Source organism: Cavia porcellus, unplaced genomic scaffold (assembly GCF_034190915.1).
Source record: "Cavia porcellus strain 051 isolate PalLab524CR breed Dunkin Hartley unplaced genomic scaffold, mCavPor4.1 scaffold_18, whole genome shotgun sequence".
NCBI lineage: Eukaryota > Metazoa > Chordata > Mammalia > Rodentia > Caviidae > Cavia > Cavia porcellus.
In genome coordinates, this window is record NW_026947501.1 from 70,140,794 (window position 1) to 70,158,621 (window position 17,828).

Genomic DNA, 17,828 nt, shown 5'->3' on the forward strand with positions numbered 1-17,828 from the left:
GGGCCTAATGGAAACAGGCAGTCCTGGGGTGTGGTGTGGTGAGAAGGGGCGGGCTCGAGGGTAGAGCCTGGTGAGAAGAGGTGGGCCCGGGGGCGGGGCAGATGGGAAGAGGCGGTTCTGAAGGTGGGGCCCGGCGGGCAGGGCCTGGAAGGACTCCTTTCCATCTTGGCTCCTCCTTTCTCTCTGCTTCCAGAGCCATGTGCTTTGAGCAGCTCCCCTCTGCCAAGCCCCTGTGCCCTCATGTTTTGCCTTGGAGCCAGCCAACTGTGTACTGGAACCATGACCCAAAATAAACACATCCTTGCTTAAATTATGGGTATTATGTCCCAGCAACAAGGAAGTGACTAAGGCCCCATGTATCCTCTCCTACCCAGTAGGAGCCCATCACTTTGCATGTGTGCCTTTTCCACCTGAGCTTTTAAATTTTCATCCGCAAGGACAATCGGCCATGTCCTAAGCCTTTTTTGGCTGTCATCAATGGCTGTGTGATCCATTTGGCCATCGAAGTCACCAAGCTGTTGGGAGACCAGAAGTGCCCCACTTCAAGAGATGGTTAACCTCGGGGACCTCGGGGACACTAGGTACACGCACAGAAAGTGATAAATGCCACACTGGGTCCTTCTGCACATGAGGTCCTCAACAACAAGTGTGTGCCTGCCCTGATGAGTGGCATGGTGCCAGCAGGCAAGGGGAGCGCCACACTCCCAGGGTGTGCCACCCCTTCTCACTGGGACCAGGGGCCAGGATCCCAATCTGCCCCAGTCCTCAGCACATGGGGCTAAGTGGAAAATCCTGATCAGACCGAGGGGGCCCAGGGAGGCCAGCCTTGTTTGCTTCCTGGAGGAGAGAGACTGTGGTTTTTTTTTTTTTTTTTTTTTTTTTTTTTTTTTTTTCTTTTTGAAACAGGGTCTCGCTATGCAGTTCAGGCTGGCCTTGGGCTCACTTTGTAGCCCATGCTGGTCTCGAACTTACAAGTCTCCTGCCTCAGCCTCTCTAGTGCTAGGATTACAGAAGTGTGCCACCATGCCTGGCTGAGACAGCATCTTCTTTGAACATACAACTGGTTCTGGTGTGTGGAAGTCATTTATGATGAATGAATCCTTAGGAAAGGACCATGGCTATGGCAGGGGACATGATGGCCTTGTCACAGCCAGTCATCTCATGCTTCCTAGTGAGGTGGCAGCAGATGTGGGTGGAAAACACACAGGTATATGCACACACACACACACGCATGCATGCAAGCATGCTGCCTGGCAGTGGACATCCAGACAACCCTAAGGAGGGGGAGTCTCTACCAGTAAGCACCCACCGGTGGACGCTCAGATTTCCTGGGGGTGCTGATATGGGGAAGGGCAGAGCCTCCTTGTGGGACTTTAGGAAACCATCAGGAAGACAAATTCCCCACCCATATCTGGGGCCACAGCTGGCCCCTACCTTTTCCTCCAGCTCCTTCAGGTGCCGCTTCTGGAGCTCCAGCTTGCCCTCCAAGTCCCGGATCCTCTGAAACACACAGGGCATGCATCACACAGCAGCCTCTCCAGGACATGAGCAAGATGACAAACAGCAGGCAACTTCAAGAGCCGGGCTCAGCACCAATGCCAGTGGCGCCATCACCCACACTGACCGGGGTGACATCCCAGCACCCCAGGCTGGGTCCAGATGTCCCCAAAGCCTCATAGAGTCATAGGTGGGGATTTTCAGAGGAGGCTGGATCTGACGCTAGGACTTGATTCTTGGTGCAATGCTAGGATCGATGGCGCTAGGATTAAGGGTGTCAGTGCTGCCCGTCCTGAGTAGTCTGGGTAAGATGTAAGGGGTGGAAAGAGCTGTAGTCACCCCTTACTGCTTTGTTGACGTCTGCCTGCCATGAATTGTTCTCTTCAGTGCTCCTCTGCCACGCCACCCTGCCTTGGAGCCAGCCAACTATAAACTAAAACCTCTACAAGCTGTGAGCTAAATAAGCCTTTCATCCTTTAACTGTGGGCATTGGGTATTTTGTCTCAGCAACAAGAAAAGTAACTAAGACAGTGCCACTCCCCTCCAATCAGTGCTCCCAAAGGAACTGCATTGTGGTTTCTGTTAAAGATGGGTGGATTTTAGCTGGGCATATTAGTAATCCCAGTAATCCCAGCTACTTGGGAGGCTGAGGCAGGAGGATCAACCTGAGCACCTTTACCAAAATCTCGCAAATTTTTAAAAAATAAACAAGGGCTGAGGACGTAGCTCACTGGTAGAGCATTCCCGGGTTCAGTCTCCAGTAGAACAAAAAAGACAATGACAGATGGATGCTGTCTCTTCCTCACATTCATGGAAATAGGACTAATGGCATATGCTTTTAAAAGAAGATCTTTCTAGTATATGAGCATCAAGACTGAACCTGGACCCTGGGACACCCGGGGCAGACTGGTAGAGAACAGAAACCAGGCACGAGTCCACATCAGGTCTCTGCACATATTCATTCTGCAAAGAGCTGCAGGAGGGGGTCAGGACAGCAGCAGGTGACAGCACACCCACCATGTGGGGCCTCTGGGCCTTTCTCAGTTCAGCATTGAGCCCTGGATCCCTCAGTCCCTGAAGACCAGGATGGCTGGTCACACTTGGCACTGCCCCTGCCCTCTCCAGGTCACCAAGCATTCTTCCAGTGCCACCACAGTGCCCAGCCAATGCAACCTTTCCCAATTTAGTTTTCCCTGTGCACTGGGGAGGCCATCACCCTAAGGCAGTACCCCAGCGACCTGTGTGCACCCGTGGCTAGCATCACTCATTGGGCTCCTAGGCCCAGGCGGCCAATGTGTGGCCTGGAGGTTCCCATTCGCTCCACGAATGGGGGCATCCATGCCCACGGGGACCCACAGATGTGTGGTGTGAGGTAGAGACATGGGAGCCCCACCTGCTGGGCCTGCTGCAGCATCTCCATGCGCTCTCGAAGGATCTGGCTGTCGAACTCACGGCTTTGCCGCAGGATCTGCCTACGGACCTTCTCCACCGCTGCCTGCAGGTCCTCGCGCTGGCCCGCACTCAGGGCCTCGCTGGCCCGCAGCCCTGGCTCCTGCTGCAGTGCATTGTACAATGTGGCCTCCAGGTCCTGGATTTTCTGTGAGGCCCAAATCACACAGACAGGGACAGGTTGCAAAGGGGTGGACAGGCACCCTCAGGAGGCTGTGGCGGGACAGTTCTGGGGCAGAGAGGAGATGTGCAGGGCCCATAGCGCAGCAAGCCATCTGGGGGTACTGGGGGAGCCTCTGTCCTGTGCACACATCACCAGGAACATTTCCCCCTGGATGGCCAGGCGAACCTCCAGCTTATGTGGGGGACAAAGGCAAGCAGGAGAAATAACCACAGCCTCCCCTCCTGTGTGAGCAAAGGGCTTTGGGGTTCACCTGCTTGGATTTTTGTTCTGATTTTTGATACTAGGGTGCTAGGATTAAGGGTGGGTGATTGCTAAATCAGCCCACTGACTGGTTTGACACTGCCCTAATCCTGGGAGCCCAGACAAATATAAAAGGGGCAAAAAGAAGCTGCCGAGGTCCCTGGCTTGCTTTGCTCTCTTTTCCTGCCATGAACCATTTCTCCTTTGCCATGTGCCACCCTGTCCTGAAGCCAGCCACCTACAGACTGAAACCTCTAGAACTGTGAGCCAAATCAACCTCTCGTCCTTTAACTCTGGGTGTCGCAGATTTTGTCTCAGCAATGAGAGAGGTAACCAGGACAGCCATGTCTGACACAGCTGCCTCCCAGTGGGAGTGGCACCGAACCTGCAATTCTCTCTGGGATGGACACACCCTGGAAATGTCCATCAGCTCCCCCATCACCGCAGCCCAATGGGACACAGTCTCTCAAAGACATAGCATGTGGCTTCGAGGGTGAAGACACAGGAGCCCAAACTTTAAGCACAGGAAGCTCAGAACCAGTTTTGTGGCCAAATATAATATTATACAGAACTTTACAACCAGTTGCTTTGGCTTTGATGTTGTCTGACCTCAACAGCTTCTGTTCTGCATTTTGGGGGAGCATCTCTTCTTGCTATTTATAGAAAAACTCACTTTGGGGCTTTAAAGATAAATAAATATTTAAGCACAAATAAACATAAGAAATAGTTCGTGTTCATCTCCAATGATGTCTAGAATATCATAAGCACATTGAGAAAAAGCATTAAGGTAACTTTGAATATTTTTGAAAATCATGATCGGTTTGGAAAACCAGCCACCTGCCAGTCTTTGTCTACACTGGTGGAGCCGGAACACTACTGCACCCCCTTACAGCCCAGCGAGCACCCCAAATGCCCTCCCAGCCTGCAGAGGGAAAAGCAGCCCTCTAACGGTCAGTCTGAAAAGCCAAAGTGTCACACCCACTTCAGGTCCTACCAGGTAAGCCTGGTCAAGCGCTTGCTTCCTGTAGTCCAGCTCCTCCTCCAGGTAGCCCTTCTGCCTGCTGAACAGGTCCTGCAAGACAGGGGGACAGGTCAAGGATGCGGCCAGATCGAGCGCCCAGGGCAGCCCAGGCCTCCAGAGCCCAGCAGTAGAAGGGCCCTGTCTCTGAGCTGGGATGGACACTGGCTGGGGAGCTCAGTAGCCTTCTTGGCCTGTTCCTGCATAGAACCTTGGCAACTCACGACCCGGTCTGTGGGGACCAAGATATCCAGCCTCGCCTGGCCTCCTTCCTCCTGTGTGCCTCGCCCCATGGAGGAACGAGAGGCCCAGAAAGGTGCAGGGCCTCGTCCTCAGTGCCCCAGTGCATTGGTGGCAGGCATGGACTAGAAACCTAGGCCTATGACACCTGTCCACGGCTCTTCCCACCTCACATCTGCTCCCGGGCACTCCCGCCCTCCTTCCCTTCATGGTTACTTGGGTTTGGAGAACTCGAGACCTTCTGGGAAGCCACCTCTGCGCATCCTGGCCAGGTGAAATGGCTCTCCTGTGCACCTTGGCACCCGGTGAGTGACCCTCTGCTACCACTGCTTGGGAACCCAGGTGCCCAGGTGCCCAGGTGAGCCCCTCATGACACTGGCTCTGCATTGGCACCCTCACATTCCCCAGAGGGGGTGCAGAGAAGCCAGGTTCACCCACAAGCCCAGCTCCCATGCGCTCATTGGCCCACAAAGATCCAAGCAGTCCTAGTGTTTCCAGAGCAACCTGGCCCAAACCTCAGCATCACACTGTGTCTCTGATGTCCCAAGCTGTGCCCATGTGGCCACAGGAGCACAGGGCCCCATGGACACAGCAGAGGCTCTGCAAACGGGCTTTCACTGATAACTGTGTGTGACAGAGGACACAAGGGGATGCTAATCTTTTGGGACAGCCGTGAGGCAACAGCAAAGCTTAGAAAGGTGTCCAGAGGAGCAACGTGGAAAAGTACGCCACGCCCCCTCAGGGGAGGACTCCCTGCCTCTCCCTGGCACCTGCCCCAGCCATGGGCCTACATGTCCTACCTTTTCCTTCTCAAGGTCCAGCATCTTCTGGGTCAGGGCCGCCTCAGTCCCCTCTATTTGCTTCAACCACTAGAAAACAGCAGGAACAGGAGGAAACAGCAAGGTGAGCACCAGGCCCCAGGCCTGAGGTTCACAATCCCTACAGGGAGCTTGCATCACCAGGTCACCAGGTCTGCGCGGGCTGGCAGGGTCCTGAGAGTCCAGGGCCTGTGTGTGTGCATGGTGTGGCTGTGTTACAGCCAGGCCTGGCAAAAGGAGGCGGGAGATGTGTGGTGACTGGTTCATGGGTGCATAGGCGTGTGTGTGTGTGTGTGTGTGTGTGTGTGTGTGTGTGTGTGTGTAAGGAGGGATGTGTGACTATGTGGGATTTACAGCTGAGCTATTAGCATGTATGTAGCTAATGTCACCAAATGCATCATATGGGTGACCTCACCTGAGCCTCACAACCTCCCCATCTGGCAGCGGGAGATGAGGAGACTGACCACTGCCCTGCCCAAGGTCACATGGTGGGGATAGGGATTTGGAGCCCAGCCTGCAGGACCCCCAAGCCTCGCCCTCTCCCCTTCAGCAGGGTGTGACAGGAAAGCAGGTGCAGACGGGGAAGGGCTGAGCAGGCACAGGAGGGAGCTGCAGGGTCCTCACAGGAACCACCCAAAGCCGGAGTCCAGTCCCAGTGGACTGACATGCAGAGAGGGTACAGGGTGGCACAGGCACGGGGCATCCAGATGCGACAATGGGTCCCAGTGAGCACCTTTGGCTCTCCTTGCTAAAGCCCAAGTTCTGGCCTGGACACCCCACCCCTCACCCAACAAGGTGCTCCCCATAGCTGCCCTGGGCTTCCTGCTGCTTCCTCCTCTGACCACAGTCCTTCACAGCCACCCTGCCCTCTCCTGCCTCAGCTTCCTGCTCTGACCTCCTTCCTCCGCCCTCTGCTTGCTCCAGCCCACCCCTGACCCTAGCACCTGCTGCCCCCTGCAGTCTCGCCTCTGCTCCTCCCTTTGTAAGACCCAGGGGAGTATTCCCTCAGCTCCTCATTTCTGTTTCTCAGGCCACCCCCTGGCTCCAACCTCTGCCCAGCAACCAAACCCCAAATCCGTCCTGCCTCCTGCCAGCCTGGGGTCCCCAAACCCTCATCTGCCTGATAGGCTGCAGCTCCTCAAACAGCTGGCCTCCCTCTGCTCAGGGCCTTTGCACTTGCCACTCCCGCTGTCTGGAACAACCCCACCCAGCCAGACCCTGATGGAGCCAGCATCTGCCCAAGCTCTGGCCTGGTGCTTCTGATCCTGTGTTAGTGTCACCTCCTCCAGGATACCCACCCTGCTACCTAAGCCCCAGGTCACCGTGTGACTCCTTGTCACCACACTCAGAGGCTGTGATTAGCTCCCCACTGCAGCCCCAGGCGGGGACACATCTGACTCCTGGTGCCTCTCCCTGCCCAGCCTGGGGCCTGGCACATGGCAGGTATCTAATAGACGCTGGCATTGGGGGCTTGGTGTGGGAAGGGCAACTGCACCCAGGGAGGGAGAGGTGGCAGAGCCATGGCCACAGAGGGTCCCCAACAGTGTCGAGGGCAGCAGGCTGAGCCCAGCAGCAGAAGCAGGGCAGAGGGTGTGTGGCCCCTTGCAAGAACAAATTAAGCTTCTCTCTCCTGCTATCCCAAGGCGAACAGTCACAAAAGGAGCTTGTACCAGGAGTTTCCCAGTCTGACTCTGCCACCAGTGGCTCTTGGGACAGCTTCTGTGGAGCCTCGGGGGATGGCTGGCAAGCATAAATACTCATGCGTATGAGGAACCGTGACGGGACAGAGAGCTGGCCCAGGTCTGGGCTCTAGAGGCTGGGATCTGTCCCAGCCTATCAGGTAATCTCAGTGCCCTCACTCCCGGAGACCCCGGATGCCTGTGGGCCACTCAGTGTGACCTTGCTTAGCAGGGAGACAGGAGTCTGCCCGCGGGCATGCAGCTGTAAAGCTGGGTCTCTGCGCCACACTCCCGGGGCTCCCCAAGGGCTGGCCTGGATCCACCACAGCTGGGGACTGGTCTCTCCTCCCTTTGGGAACGATGCCCCAACCTGGAGAAACTATCAGAAAGCAGACCTGTGGCCCTGGCCTCAGCCTCATCCTCCAGTCCACTATGACAGCAAGAGCTGGATGGGTCAGTTCCCTCTTTCTACACACCACACCGTGCCTCCTTCCTGATGGGCTCAGCTGGGTGTGAAAAGCAGCAGCCTGGCCCCGGCTGCACACCTCCATGGGTCTCATGCTAAGTCCGTGTCACAGTTGCTGGCCTCCAGGCAGCTAAACAGGAAGGCGTCCAGTTGGGCCTGGACAGGATGGCTAGCCTGCTCCCTAGCCCTGAGTGGGCAGCTGTGGGTGAGGTAGGCACCGCCCAGGAGATGCCACTGCGGGAGGATCGGCCTGGGACACTCCAGACCAGTTGTGTAATGCTTCAGTGAGGCTCTGAGGCTCGGGCCTGCTGCCTCTGCCAGGACCCTGCACAGCTGGCCTCTGCATGCCTGGACACTGCACTGACCAGCCGCTCGTAAGATGAGACGCACAGTGTGGGAGTCCACCCAGGAGGAGCCCACTGTGGCAGCGACACTGCAGGGACCCGTTTCCTCTGCCTCCCTCTGCAATACCCATCAGTTCTAGGGGGACCAGCTTGCTCCTGCTGTCCTTCCACTGTCCCTGTTTTAGCACTGGAGTTCCCACATCCCAGGACCCCTCTGTCCCAGGCAAAACACACTGCTTATCATAGAGCCATGCTACTGGCACGTCAGGGTGCTGCTAATCCAGGGCCCACCCTGCCCAGCAGCCCCCTTTTCTTCTCAAGTCTTCTCTCCAGGCAGGGAGGTGATACATAGCATCTCCCAGACCAATGTCACCTTCACTCACTAACTAGCAGCATGGCCCAGTCTCAGGAACCCAATCTGAGAGAACACTGCAGTCCTATCCCTGAGGACAGTTCCAGAAGGGAACTGGACTCCTCTGGGGGCACCATAAATGTCAGTCATGGGGCTCCCCTTCCTCCCATTCTCAGGCCTGTGCAGAGGCTAAGGTCAGCGCATTACTCTTGGGCATTCAGGGCGCTAAGCATGGTGCCAGGCTGGCCAGTGGGGTCCAGTAGATGGGCAATAGCTAGCAGAGGGCTGGTGGAAGCGGGCAGGGTACAAGCCAGGAGGTGGCATGGGTGGCAAGGGTCAAAGCAGACAGGGGCCAGATGCCAGACAGGTGCCTCTCCCCCAGCTGCAGGAAGAGGAGCTAACCTGGAGTAGACAGGAGGTGAGGCTCCGGGGATGCAGGTGCATGGCCAGGGGCAGACGGGAGGGCTTAGGGGTACACCCAGCACCCAGCAGAGGCCAGTAAAGTCCTGAGCCTCCTTGCCTGTAGCCCTGGCCCTCCAGAAACTAGGAGCTGGAACAATGGGAACTCCAACACCCACCACCCCCAGCCCACCGCCAACCAGTCACACAGAGTCCTGGGCAGTTTCCTGCTGTCAAGCAGCCCACAAGCACTGATCTGGGGATCCTGCATTCTGTGGCCACACAGCTGACCTGCAGCAGTGACAAGGACCCAGCTGGGAAGGCCTCTTTGACGCTGAGACAGGAGCTTGCAGACCCGGTGTCTCTTGTGTCCCCCAGGGCAGTGGGCCACACTCAGTTCCTGGAGGCTCTCTTTCAGCAAAGCCTCAATGCATGGTGACTAAACAGCCATGCTCGTGTCACCAGCACTCACAAAACACAGCATGGAGCCCTGCTCCAGGGCAGACCCCGCTTGGCTCTGCAGATGGCAAAGGTGTGTCCCGCAAGTGCCCTGTGCTACCCCATGGGACCTGCCCTGCACAGCCCATGTGGGCCACCATGGACCCTCTGTCCCCTGGGGAAGGTTAGGGGATCAGAACAGCAGCAAGGGCTCAGCTCCACTCCAGGCTCCCCCTTTCCAACCATGTGACCTGGGGCCAGGCCTTAGTCTGGCCATAGTCTGGCAAGGACATTTAGATCCTTTGTTCAGCTCCATTGGGAGAGGCTGGACAGATGCCCAGGAAGTAAACCTGTACTCTGAGTGTCCTCCCCAAGACACTGGAGGGGCTCTTGATTAAGATCATTAAGACCTCAACCTTTCAAAAGTAGCACTGTAAAGTTTAAATAAATGTTTTGAAAGGAAAAGGTATGTTGGAAGGACCACAAAACCACTGCGTATATCTAACATATCCTACACGGTTCATAAGACAAACAAACGAGGAAGGTGTTTTTACAAAACAGGTCAATGTTCGCATCTTTAATATGTAAAGCACACACAAACACACACACACACACAAAAATAATTACACAAATACCAGTGTGTTGGATGGATGGATGGATGGATGGATGGATGGATGAATGTATGGATAGACGGGGTGCATGAATAAATGGACCAGCCCCATAGGAAATCCTCAAAAGAAATGCAATTTCAACCACACAGAAGAATAAAACAGATACTATACATCAAAAACATTCAGTGACACTCAAATAAGTGAAAATGAAAATGGTGACATCCCACATTTCTCTCCCTGTCACAGGACCAAGCTTGCTGAGTGGGGAGACGCTGTGTGGAGGATGAGGTCAGACATGTGGCGGCCAATGCTGCAGGTGGGAAGGGAACCAGAACCACTATCCAGGACACCGATGCCACCACCAACGCCCTTGGGATGTTCTCACCATCTGGCCCAGGGCTTCCACTTCCATACCCTCTCCTGGGGCGGAGTGGGGCTTCTCCAATGAGACAGAAGCTTATGTGCAAAGATGCTCACGAGTGCATGAGCCATAAATAGGAAAAGAGTGGGTTCGCCCCTAGACACCTCGCTGGCGAGGCTGACTAGGGAGCTGGTGTATAACCCCAGGATCACTGATGCAGAGCCACTGGGATGGTGTTGGGGAACCGTTCTACATGGCTGATAGGACAGGATAAACAGTCGGCTATATGATTTTAGTATCTTTCTTTTTAGTTCCAAATAGAAAATAAAAAGAGCACTGATGTCCAAGGAAGCTCATCTGCAGAATAATTGTATGTCTCATTCAAGTCACTAAAAACAATGGTCATGAAACTGTTTCCAACTACAGGCACATGATCTCACTATGCCGGCTTGCAGTTACTGCCAGTGCCCGGGCCGGACAGATCAAGAATTTTAGTTTCTCCTGGCCATACTTAACACTTGCTCAGAATAAATTATTATGTTCAAAAAAAAAAAAAACCATGGGCTATTCAAGTATGATTTCTACTAAGCAGAGAAAAAAGGGCGTGGGAAAGGCCGGGAAGAAACACACCGTGTGCCAAATCATTGCTGATGAGGTGTGTGTTTCCTCCTGCAGCCCTGCCGCTCCACACCAGCACAGGAAGAGACATGCCTGAGCACATGCAGACGCAGACAGACCCCTCGCATGCGCCCCAATCAAGCATGACACCAATGTACAGTTTCTTGTATGGAGCTGGGGTGCCAGGACGGGCGTGCGCACAGAAATGCGGCCAGGCTCTGACCTTTTCACATAGGGCAAGCACAGTTCCGGCCTGGATTATTGCAACCTGTTCTTCATTTCTCAAATTCTAAAACACAAAAAACGGGCAAGGGCATTTTACACTGGATCCCTGGCCCGCAGCCAGACAGTCAGCATGGGCTCCTCTCTAAACTGCACCCAGAGAATCCACCCGGCTTGCTAAGGGGGAGGGGAGCTAGCTGGTGATTCAAGGCAGATGGCTCCTGCCCCTCTGCTGGGGGACACTTTGTGTAGTGGCACTTTGCAAAACAGAGCCTCATGTAAGCCAATCCTTTAAAAAGACAGAAACCTCACTTTCTGACTTCAGCACCCTCCAGGGACCCCGAATTCCTCTGGGGGACTCGCTCTTAGGCTTCTTGCCCCCTTTGTCACTCACTGGCTCTAAGGACGAGTCACTTGGGAACCCCACTTCTGACCAATGCAGACCCAACCCCCTACTCAGAAACAGAGCCATACAAAAGCCTTACATTGTATTTATCAGGTCTCTTAAATTAGTAAACAATTTAAACAAAACAAAACAAAAAAAATTTAAAAATCACACAGAATACACCCGGGTCAAAACAAGAACACGAAACCAGAAGCTGATTGCTCATAGTTACCCCGTTATCGCCAAGGATATCTAATTTCTTCATAAGGTCAGAAATATTCACATCCTGGAAAAGATTTCCAAGGTTCATTTTTGTGTGAGCCAAAGACCATGAACACCAATTCCTAGACGCCCACAGAGGATGGAGCTTTGCACTTGGCTCCTTGGAGGGAAAAGGTAGAGTTTTACACCGGGAAAGACCCTGGGTGGGTCTGCTAGATGCTGCATCGCCCGCATGACCTAGCGGGGCTCCAGCCCCGGGGCAAACCCTGGGCCTCGCAGCAACCTCAGCCTCCTCCTGCACAGCACTTCCAGTCTGCCAGGCCCCATGCTAAGCTCTTTGCCTCTGTGTGTTATGCAACCGCATGGCTCATCGAGGGGCTGCCATTTGGATTTCAGTGCCCACAGCGGAGGTTCAGAGGGTCTCAGGTCGCAGCTAGGCAGCCAGACTGGAGTTGCCTTTAGATTGCTACTTTCCATAGGGATAAACAGAGGGGACACTGGGTAGCTTTTTCAACAATGAACTGTGACTCTCAATGGGCATCTAATGCTACCCTGGTCTAGGGACACAGTCCCCCTTGACCCCCGAGCCTGGTACTCAGTTGGCTCAGCCAAGGCCCCCCAGGCACGCTACCTTTACTCCTTCCTGGTGACAGAACAGCTGGAGGGCGCTGCTGTTGTTCTCGGGGAAGGTGGTGATTTGGAGGTTAAAGGCTGGCGACCTCCTCTCTCTCTCCTGGGGAAAAGATTTGGTTTAAAGACAGAACTTGATTGGATTATTTACCACTTTGCCATTTTCCCGTTATCAGAAAAAAATAAAAACCAACGCACTCCAGTTGGCAAAGGGTTAACAATCACACAGCATAGGTTAGGCTCAGGAGTCGTGTCTGCGATGCCCAAGTCTTCAGGCAGGTCCAGACAGATGGACCCTTTGAGGCATGTTTCCTTCTTACCTACTCAGCTAGGAAGAAGCAGTTAACAGGGCCTCAGGAGGCTGCCTGAGGCAAGATCAAAGCCCAGGGGATCCCAGGATGACAACTCTGCTAAGAATAACGGGGCTACGTTTCCATGGGGAACAAAAGCCACAGGTGCAGTGTCACTCCATGCCAGGCACGTGGTGACCCCATCGACCTCATGCAACCTAAGGAAGCAGGCAGCACCACTCTCTCTCTGCAAAGAGGCTCAGGGACACTGAGTCCGAGGCCCGATGCGTGGGAGCAGAGGGCCAGCCCAGCTCCTGTCTTCACTTTCTTCCCATAAAGGCTATTGGTGCTGCTCACAGTTTTCCTTGAACCACACTAACAGAAGCAACGATGACGCTCTCCCTCCCCTAGGTTTACTGTCATGTCTCCAGGGTGGGGGTGGGGTGCGGAGGATTTTCCCGGAAGAGGCATTTATGAATCATACACCAGGTGACAAGGCCTTACGAAGGCCCAGAGGAGCTGAGTGGCTTACAAGGGTACAGCACACTGGTGGGACAGAACCCTGGCCTCAGACATGGTTCCTGCTTTACACCTTTGGCACTGGCGGGGTCACAATGGGCCGGCAGGGAAGATTCTTTTGAATCGTACTTGAAATCAATTGTTCTGATTGAATTAAACTATGATTAAAAATAACCTGCTTTGGGTGAGGCGGTGCAATCTGGCTGTTGGCCAATGGGCTCCAATAGTTCAACCACAGGAAGCCACAGAATTTAGAAGGCAGGTCGTGCACACTGCCCTGGCGGGCACAGCAGGAGGGGCTGAAGGAATGAGGAGGGACTCCCGATCCCATGACTTCCAGGAAGCCCCAGGCCAGCCAACCTCGGGGTCCAAGTCTTAAGAGTCAGTAACAACCCTAGGCAGCCTTCCACCAGGGCAGTGGATTTAAATGGGGTCTCCGGAGGAAAGACGAGCTGAGAAGCTCCTATCTTACAAGAACAAAAGTCAGAATCTGGCTTCCGATGGTTCTGAAGGCCAGCAGAGACATTTAAAGAAAATTCTAGTAAACTGACCAACATCTCCCGACATTGGCTTGCATGAGTTCCCTCTCAGTGACAGAGGAATGAACCGGGACCTCCTGCTTCGGGTCAAAAAAGTGGTGCTGGGCACCTCCTCTGCCCTGTCCCTGGCAACGGGACAAGGTTTGGGCAGTGAGTTGTAACTCAGAAGTTCTGCACCCAAGCAGCAGGGAAAACGAAATCAGAATAGCCACAGACACTGTGAAGGCGCTCACTGGGACGGACAGGGTCACACATGCAAGGGGTCAGCGGAGAGCAGCAGCGCTGCCGGGGCTGGGAGCCCGGCACAGACGCAGGCCAAGTGGGAGATGCGATGACTTTCACATGGAAACACAGCGGGTTATGAGGCACCACGAGCGCAGGCAATGCAGTAACACACCCGAGGGGATGCTGCGGGGAGCAGTGAAACCGTCAATATCCGTAATCCTCTGCCCCTGCTCCCGTGCTCCTGGAGGGACAGCGTTCAGTCCCTCCTGCCCAGGAGTTCAAAGTTGAGGTCCGAATCCCAAAGGCTCATTTCTTTAACCTAAATCGCTGCACTGCCCTGGCCTGCATTTACTGGGTCAAAGTTTGAGCAAAATAACTAAGTTTTCTTAACTGCCTGTGCAAATACACCCTTCTCCCCTGCCTCTACTTACCTTGTGTGACCCTTGGCAAAAGGCAAGGGACCCAACTAGCACTAAACACACTAAAGGGTCAAGAACTGGCTGGGTCGGACCCTTGACTTCAAAAGGTGAGAACTGCTACATGCAAGGTACTAGAAAAGGTGTGTTACCAACTGGACAGTGCTTCGGCCCGGGTTTGCATACCACAGACCCGGTGACTACGCATGCAGGGAAGAACTAGTTATGGAAATGAAACACAAATAAAAAAGGCAAAATATTGCAAAAACAAATTATTTTATTAAGTGCAAAACAAGCCGTAGGCAATAAATATATTAGCTCTGGTACAGGTCCATAGACTTCGGCGAGCATCCTCCCAAACACGTTAAGGCAGTGAAATTATCCCGAACATACAGATTAAAAAAAAGAAAAGGAGGAGGAAGAAAGGAGAAAAACGATAACATGTCCCCTCACACATGCTTGGAACAGAGGGAGCTTCACACGAATTTCAATTTGGGCTCAAAGAGAATGTCTGCTCCGTTTGAGAGCTTACAACAGAGAGAGTCTCTTACTTCAAGCTCTAGCACTCTGAATTCTAACAGCTCGTTCTGATCCTTCGCGTCTTGCATTTCGCTCTTCAGCTGGTTCTCCTCCAGCTCCAGCCTGTAAATCTAGAGCAGAGACACCTGGGCGTTAATGGTGGGACAGCCTCTGTCCTGCACCTGGATCCCGGATCACGGGCCACCTGGGGAGGGGCAGGAGCTAGGGCTTGCAGCAAGGGCTCAGGCAGACACTGTGGGAAGGAGAGGGACACAGGCTGGGCTGGCTTCACCCCATCACGCCAAGGCTGGCCCAGGGAACTGGAAGCTCCTTCTACTTTGCTGAATGAATGGATCAGGGCCATCCAGTGCCTTGCCTGAGGTCACCACAGGGGAGCAGAGTTCGACAAGTTACTACTGTTCCAGTGCCCCTCCAGGGTCCCTGCAGCCCAACCCCAGCCCGGCCCACGTGGGCAGAGCCCGGCAGGCTGTGATGTGAGCCACTCAGTTCCTACAAAGCTTTAATAAGGATAGCACGGCCAGTGTGGGGAGTGAGTGGGTCACAGCTACCCAGCTGCCTGACACACAACTGCTTCTGGCCTTGGTTTCTACCCAGGGAGGGTGACAGCTCTACCGTGGCCCAGCCCAGGGAGGGGTCACCCAGACGGCAGGCAGAGGCTTGGGCACCGGGCATCCTCTGAACCCGCTCTCCACCCCCCTCTTCCTGGTCAGAAGGACCACAGAAGCACCATGGTACATTGAGAAATGGGCTCCGAGCTCAGCAAGCAACATCAAGGGTGTTAAAGGTCTCCTGACGCCCGGGGCTGCCTCAGAGAACCTTGACTGGCTCCGCCCGAGGGCCCAATCAAAGTGAGGCCAAGAACCAGCCACGGCCAAGGTGCACCAGCAGAGCAGCAGGGCGGGAGGGACCAGCACTACACCCATGCAGTCCTGGGATCCAGGGACACTCCACAGTGAGGCCCAACCCAGGATGTGGCCCCCTCTTGAGGATCGCCCACAGGAGATGAATCCCCAAATACACAAACAAATGGGGTGAGGGGTGCCAGGACCCAGGGAGTAGGGACATGCAGGGACCCAAATGGGCAGAGCTGAAACATGCTAGTCCTATAACATGACTTATTTAAAAGTGACTGGCCAGGTGTGGTGGTGCATGCCTGTAATTCTACCACTGAAGAGGCTGAGGCAGGAGGGTCGCTGAGTCCAAGGCCAGCCTGGACTACATATCGAGATTCCGTCTCAAAAAAACAATGCTAATAATAAAGAACTGAACTGTACACCAACAAGGAAAGAAGCCACTGTTTTTATCCCAACTCATTCCATCCCCCCACCCCGTATGGGCTCCCCTGGACACCTCTGGGAAGGCCACAGCTAGCCTGGGCTACGGTGCCTTGAGGTCCTGCCTTAGGTGTCCCCACCTAACAGGGCCCTGGAACCCCAAAGCAATGACAGAGGCATCCTGCAAGTCCACTGCAGGGGACAGCCAGCCCTCCTGCCTCCTCAGGGAACCCTGGGGACACCTCTCAGCTCTGCAGGCCCAGCCAAGAGGATGGAGGCAGGGCTGGGCCCCTCTCCTCCTGTGACAGCCCTGGGCCCACTGCCTGGACTGGGCCTCGGCTCCACAGTGTGGCATACCTTTTCCAGCAGGTCTTGATTGGTCCTGATGAGCAGCTGCTTCTCCTCCACCCACGTGGAATCCTGTGGGAAAGCACTGAGTGTGTTCACCCTCACAGGAGCAAAGGTGGCCAGAAAAAGCTCAGTGCCCGTGCAAAGGCCATAAGAAGTCTGCAGCTGTGGGACCTCATGCTTGCTCTTGGCCTTGAAGGCAGAAGGCGGGTGTGCGGGACACCACACCCCCTCTCAGCCCCACAGGGCCAGTCTACCCAGTGTCGGGCACACAGATGCTGCTCCAACGGCAGAGTCCCACCCTCAAGGCTGGCTCATGCCTGGCTCCTCAAGAGCAAGGTCCCAACTTGGGATTCGATCCCAGGCCCTGGGAAGGCTCAGGATGGCCTCAGCTGCTTTTGGCTTCCCCGAGCACAGAACCCCATCCACCCTGCCAAGGGTGGTGGGCGCTTACCTTCCCCATGCAATGGGACTCCAAGGCCCTCCCAGCAGCCCCACCCCAACGAGGCATCAGCAAATGCAACGTGAGCAGAGAGCAGCCAGCTCGAAGGCGGATAGCCCATGTTTCCTGCCCTCAGACCACCAGGCAAGGAGGCCAGGCTACATCAGGGAGGAGCTGCCCAGGCCCCAGCTGGCACTGATGACCAGCAGGGAGGGCGAGGCCATTCTAGCCTTCTAGTCCTGAGTCACTCTACACCCGCAGGCAGAGCTCTCAGCCCTACCTGGGAATAGTGGAAGTGGCCTCTGAGCCCTCCGCTCTGCAGTATCCTCTCAGGCTCCTCCTGGAGTCCCCTGCCACCTCTCACTGTCCCCTCTTTTCACATCTGCCTCCCCATTCCCAGCTCCCTCCAGCCCTGGGGCCCAAGCCACCAGCCATTCCCCTCCCCTGAACACTCGTTCCCTGGCACCCGGCAGACAGTAGGCCCTGACACCGAGGCAGGGACAGCTTGGTGCTGAGCTGCAGGTGAAGGGAACCAGCAGATGGCCCTCAGCCTGCGAACACAGGGGTGCCAGCAGGAAATAAATCAACGAAGCCGCCAAGAGGTACCAGCTGTCTGCTGCCATGACAGGGCTTTTCTGACGTGGAGCAGGGCCACCACACAGCCTAGGGCTGGTTCTGCTGCCGGGAAGCTGCCCAGGGTCACCCTGGTCCAGGGATGGGGCAGGGTCCAGGAGTTGAGACTGAACCCAGAGCCAAGATCCTGAGGCGTCTCGAGAGACGCACAGGGCTGAAGTTCCTTCAGTGTGGCCTCTGGGATCATTCTGTTAGTCACAGGACTTGGGAAATGGCAGTTTTCCTCCACGGTCAGGTCATAAAAAGTTTTGGGCATCACTATGCTTTTGAAATTATCTCCTGTTTTTGAGCATTTGCAAGGAAAAAAAGGAAGAAAAACCCCAATTAGACCTTCAACATGCGCTCTGGCTTTCAGACATTTCCTGGCATGCTATTGTCTGGGTTCTGCTCGTTTTTCCCATCATTCCTAAAGCCTCCCATTCGGCTCCA

At 54.9% G+C, this 17,828-nt stretch overlaps 1 protein-coding gene across 10 annotated transcripts in view; it reads right to left on the reverse strand.

The window, feature by feature from the left end:
* Jakmip1 (janus kinase and microtubule interacting protein 1) overlaps positions 1-17,828 on the reverse strand; it is a 109,086-nt gene that overhangs the window by 3,529 nt on the left and 87,729 nt on the right. For 5 of the 10 annotated variants that reach the window (XM_063230189.1, XM_063230190.1, XM_063230191.1 and 2 more), the window contains 9 exons: positions 16,334-16,396; positions 14,714-14,812; positions 12,175-12,276; positions 11,554-11,607; positions 10,938-11,003; positions 5,429-5,497; positions 4,353-4,442; positions 2,891-3,094; positions 1,435-1,500 (listed from right to left, as the gene is read on the reverse strand). In XM_063230189.1, the coding sequence (XP_063086259.1) occupies positions 1,435-1,500; positions 2,891-3,094; positions 4,353-4,442; positions 5,429-5,497; positions 10,938-11,003; positions 11,554-11,607; positions 12,175-12,276; positions 14,714-14,812; positions 16,334-16,396 (813 nt within the window). The remainder of the gene's footprint in view (positions 1-1,434; positions 1,501-2,890; positions 3,095-4,352; positions 4,443-5,428; positions 5,498-10,937; positions 11,004-11,553; positions 11,608-12,174; positions 12,277-14,713; positions 14,813-16,333; positions 16,397-17,828) is intronic. The other 5 variants (XM_063230193.1, XM_063230197.1, XM_063230194.1 and 2 more) reach the window with 4 other exon arrangements.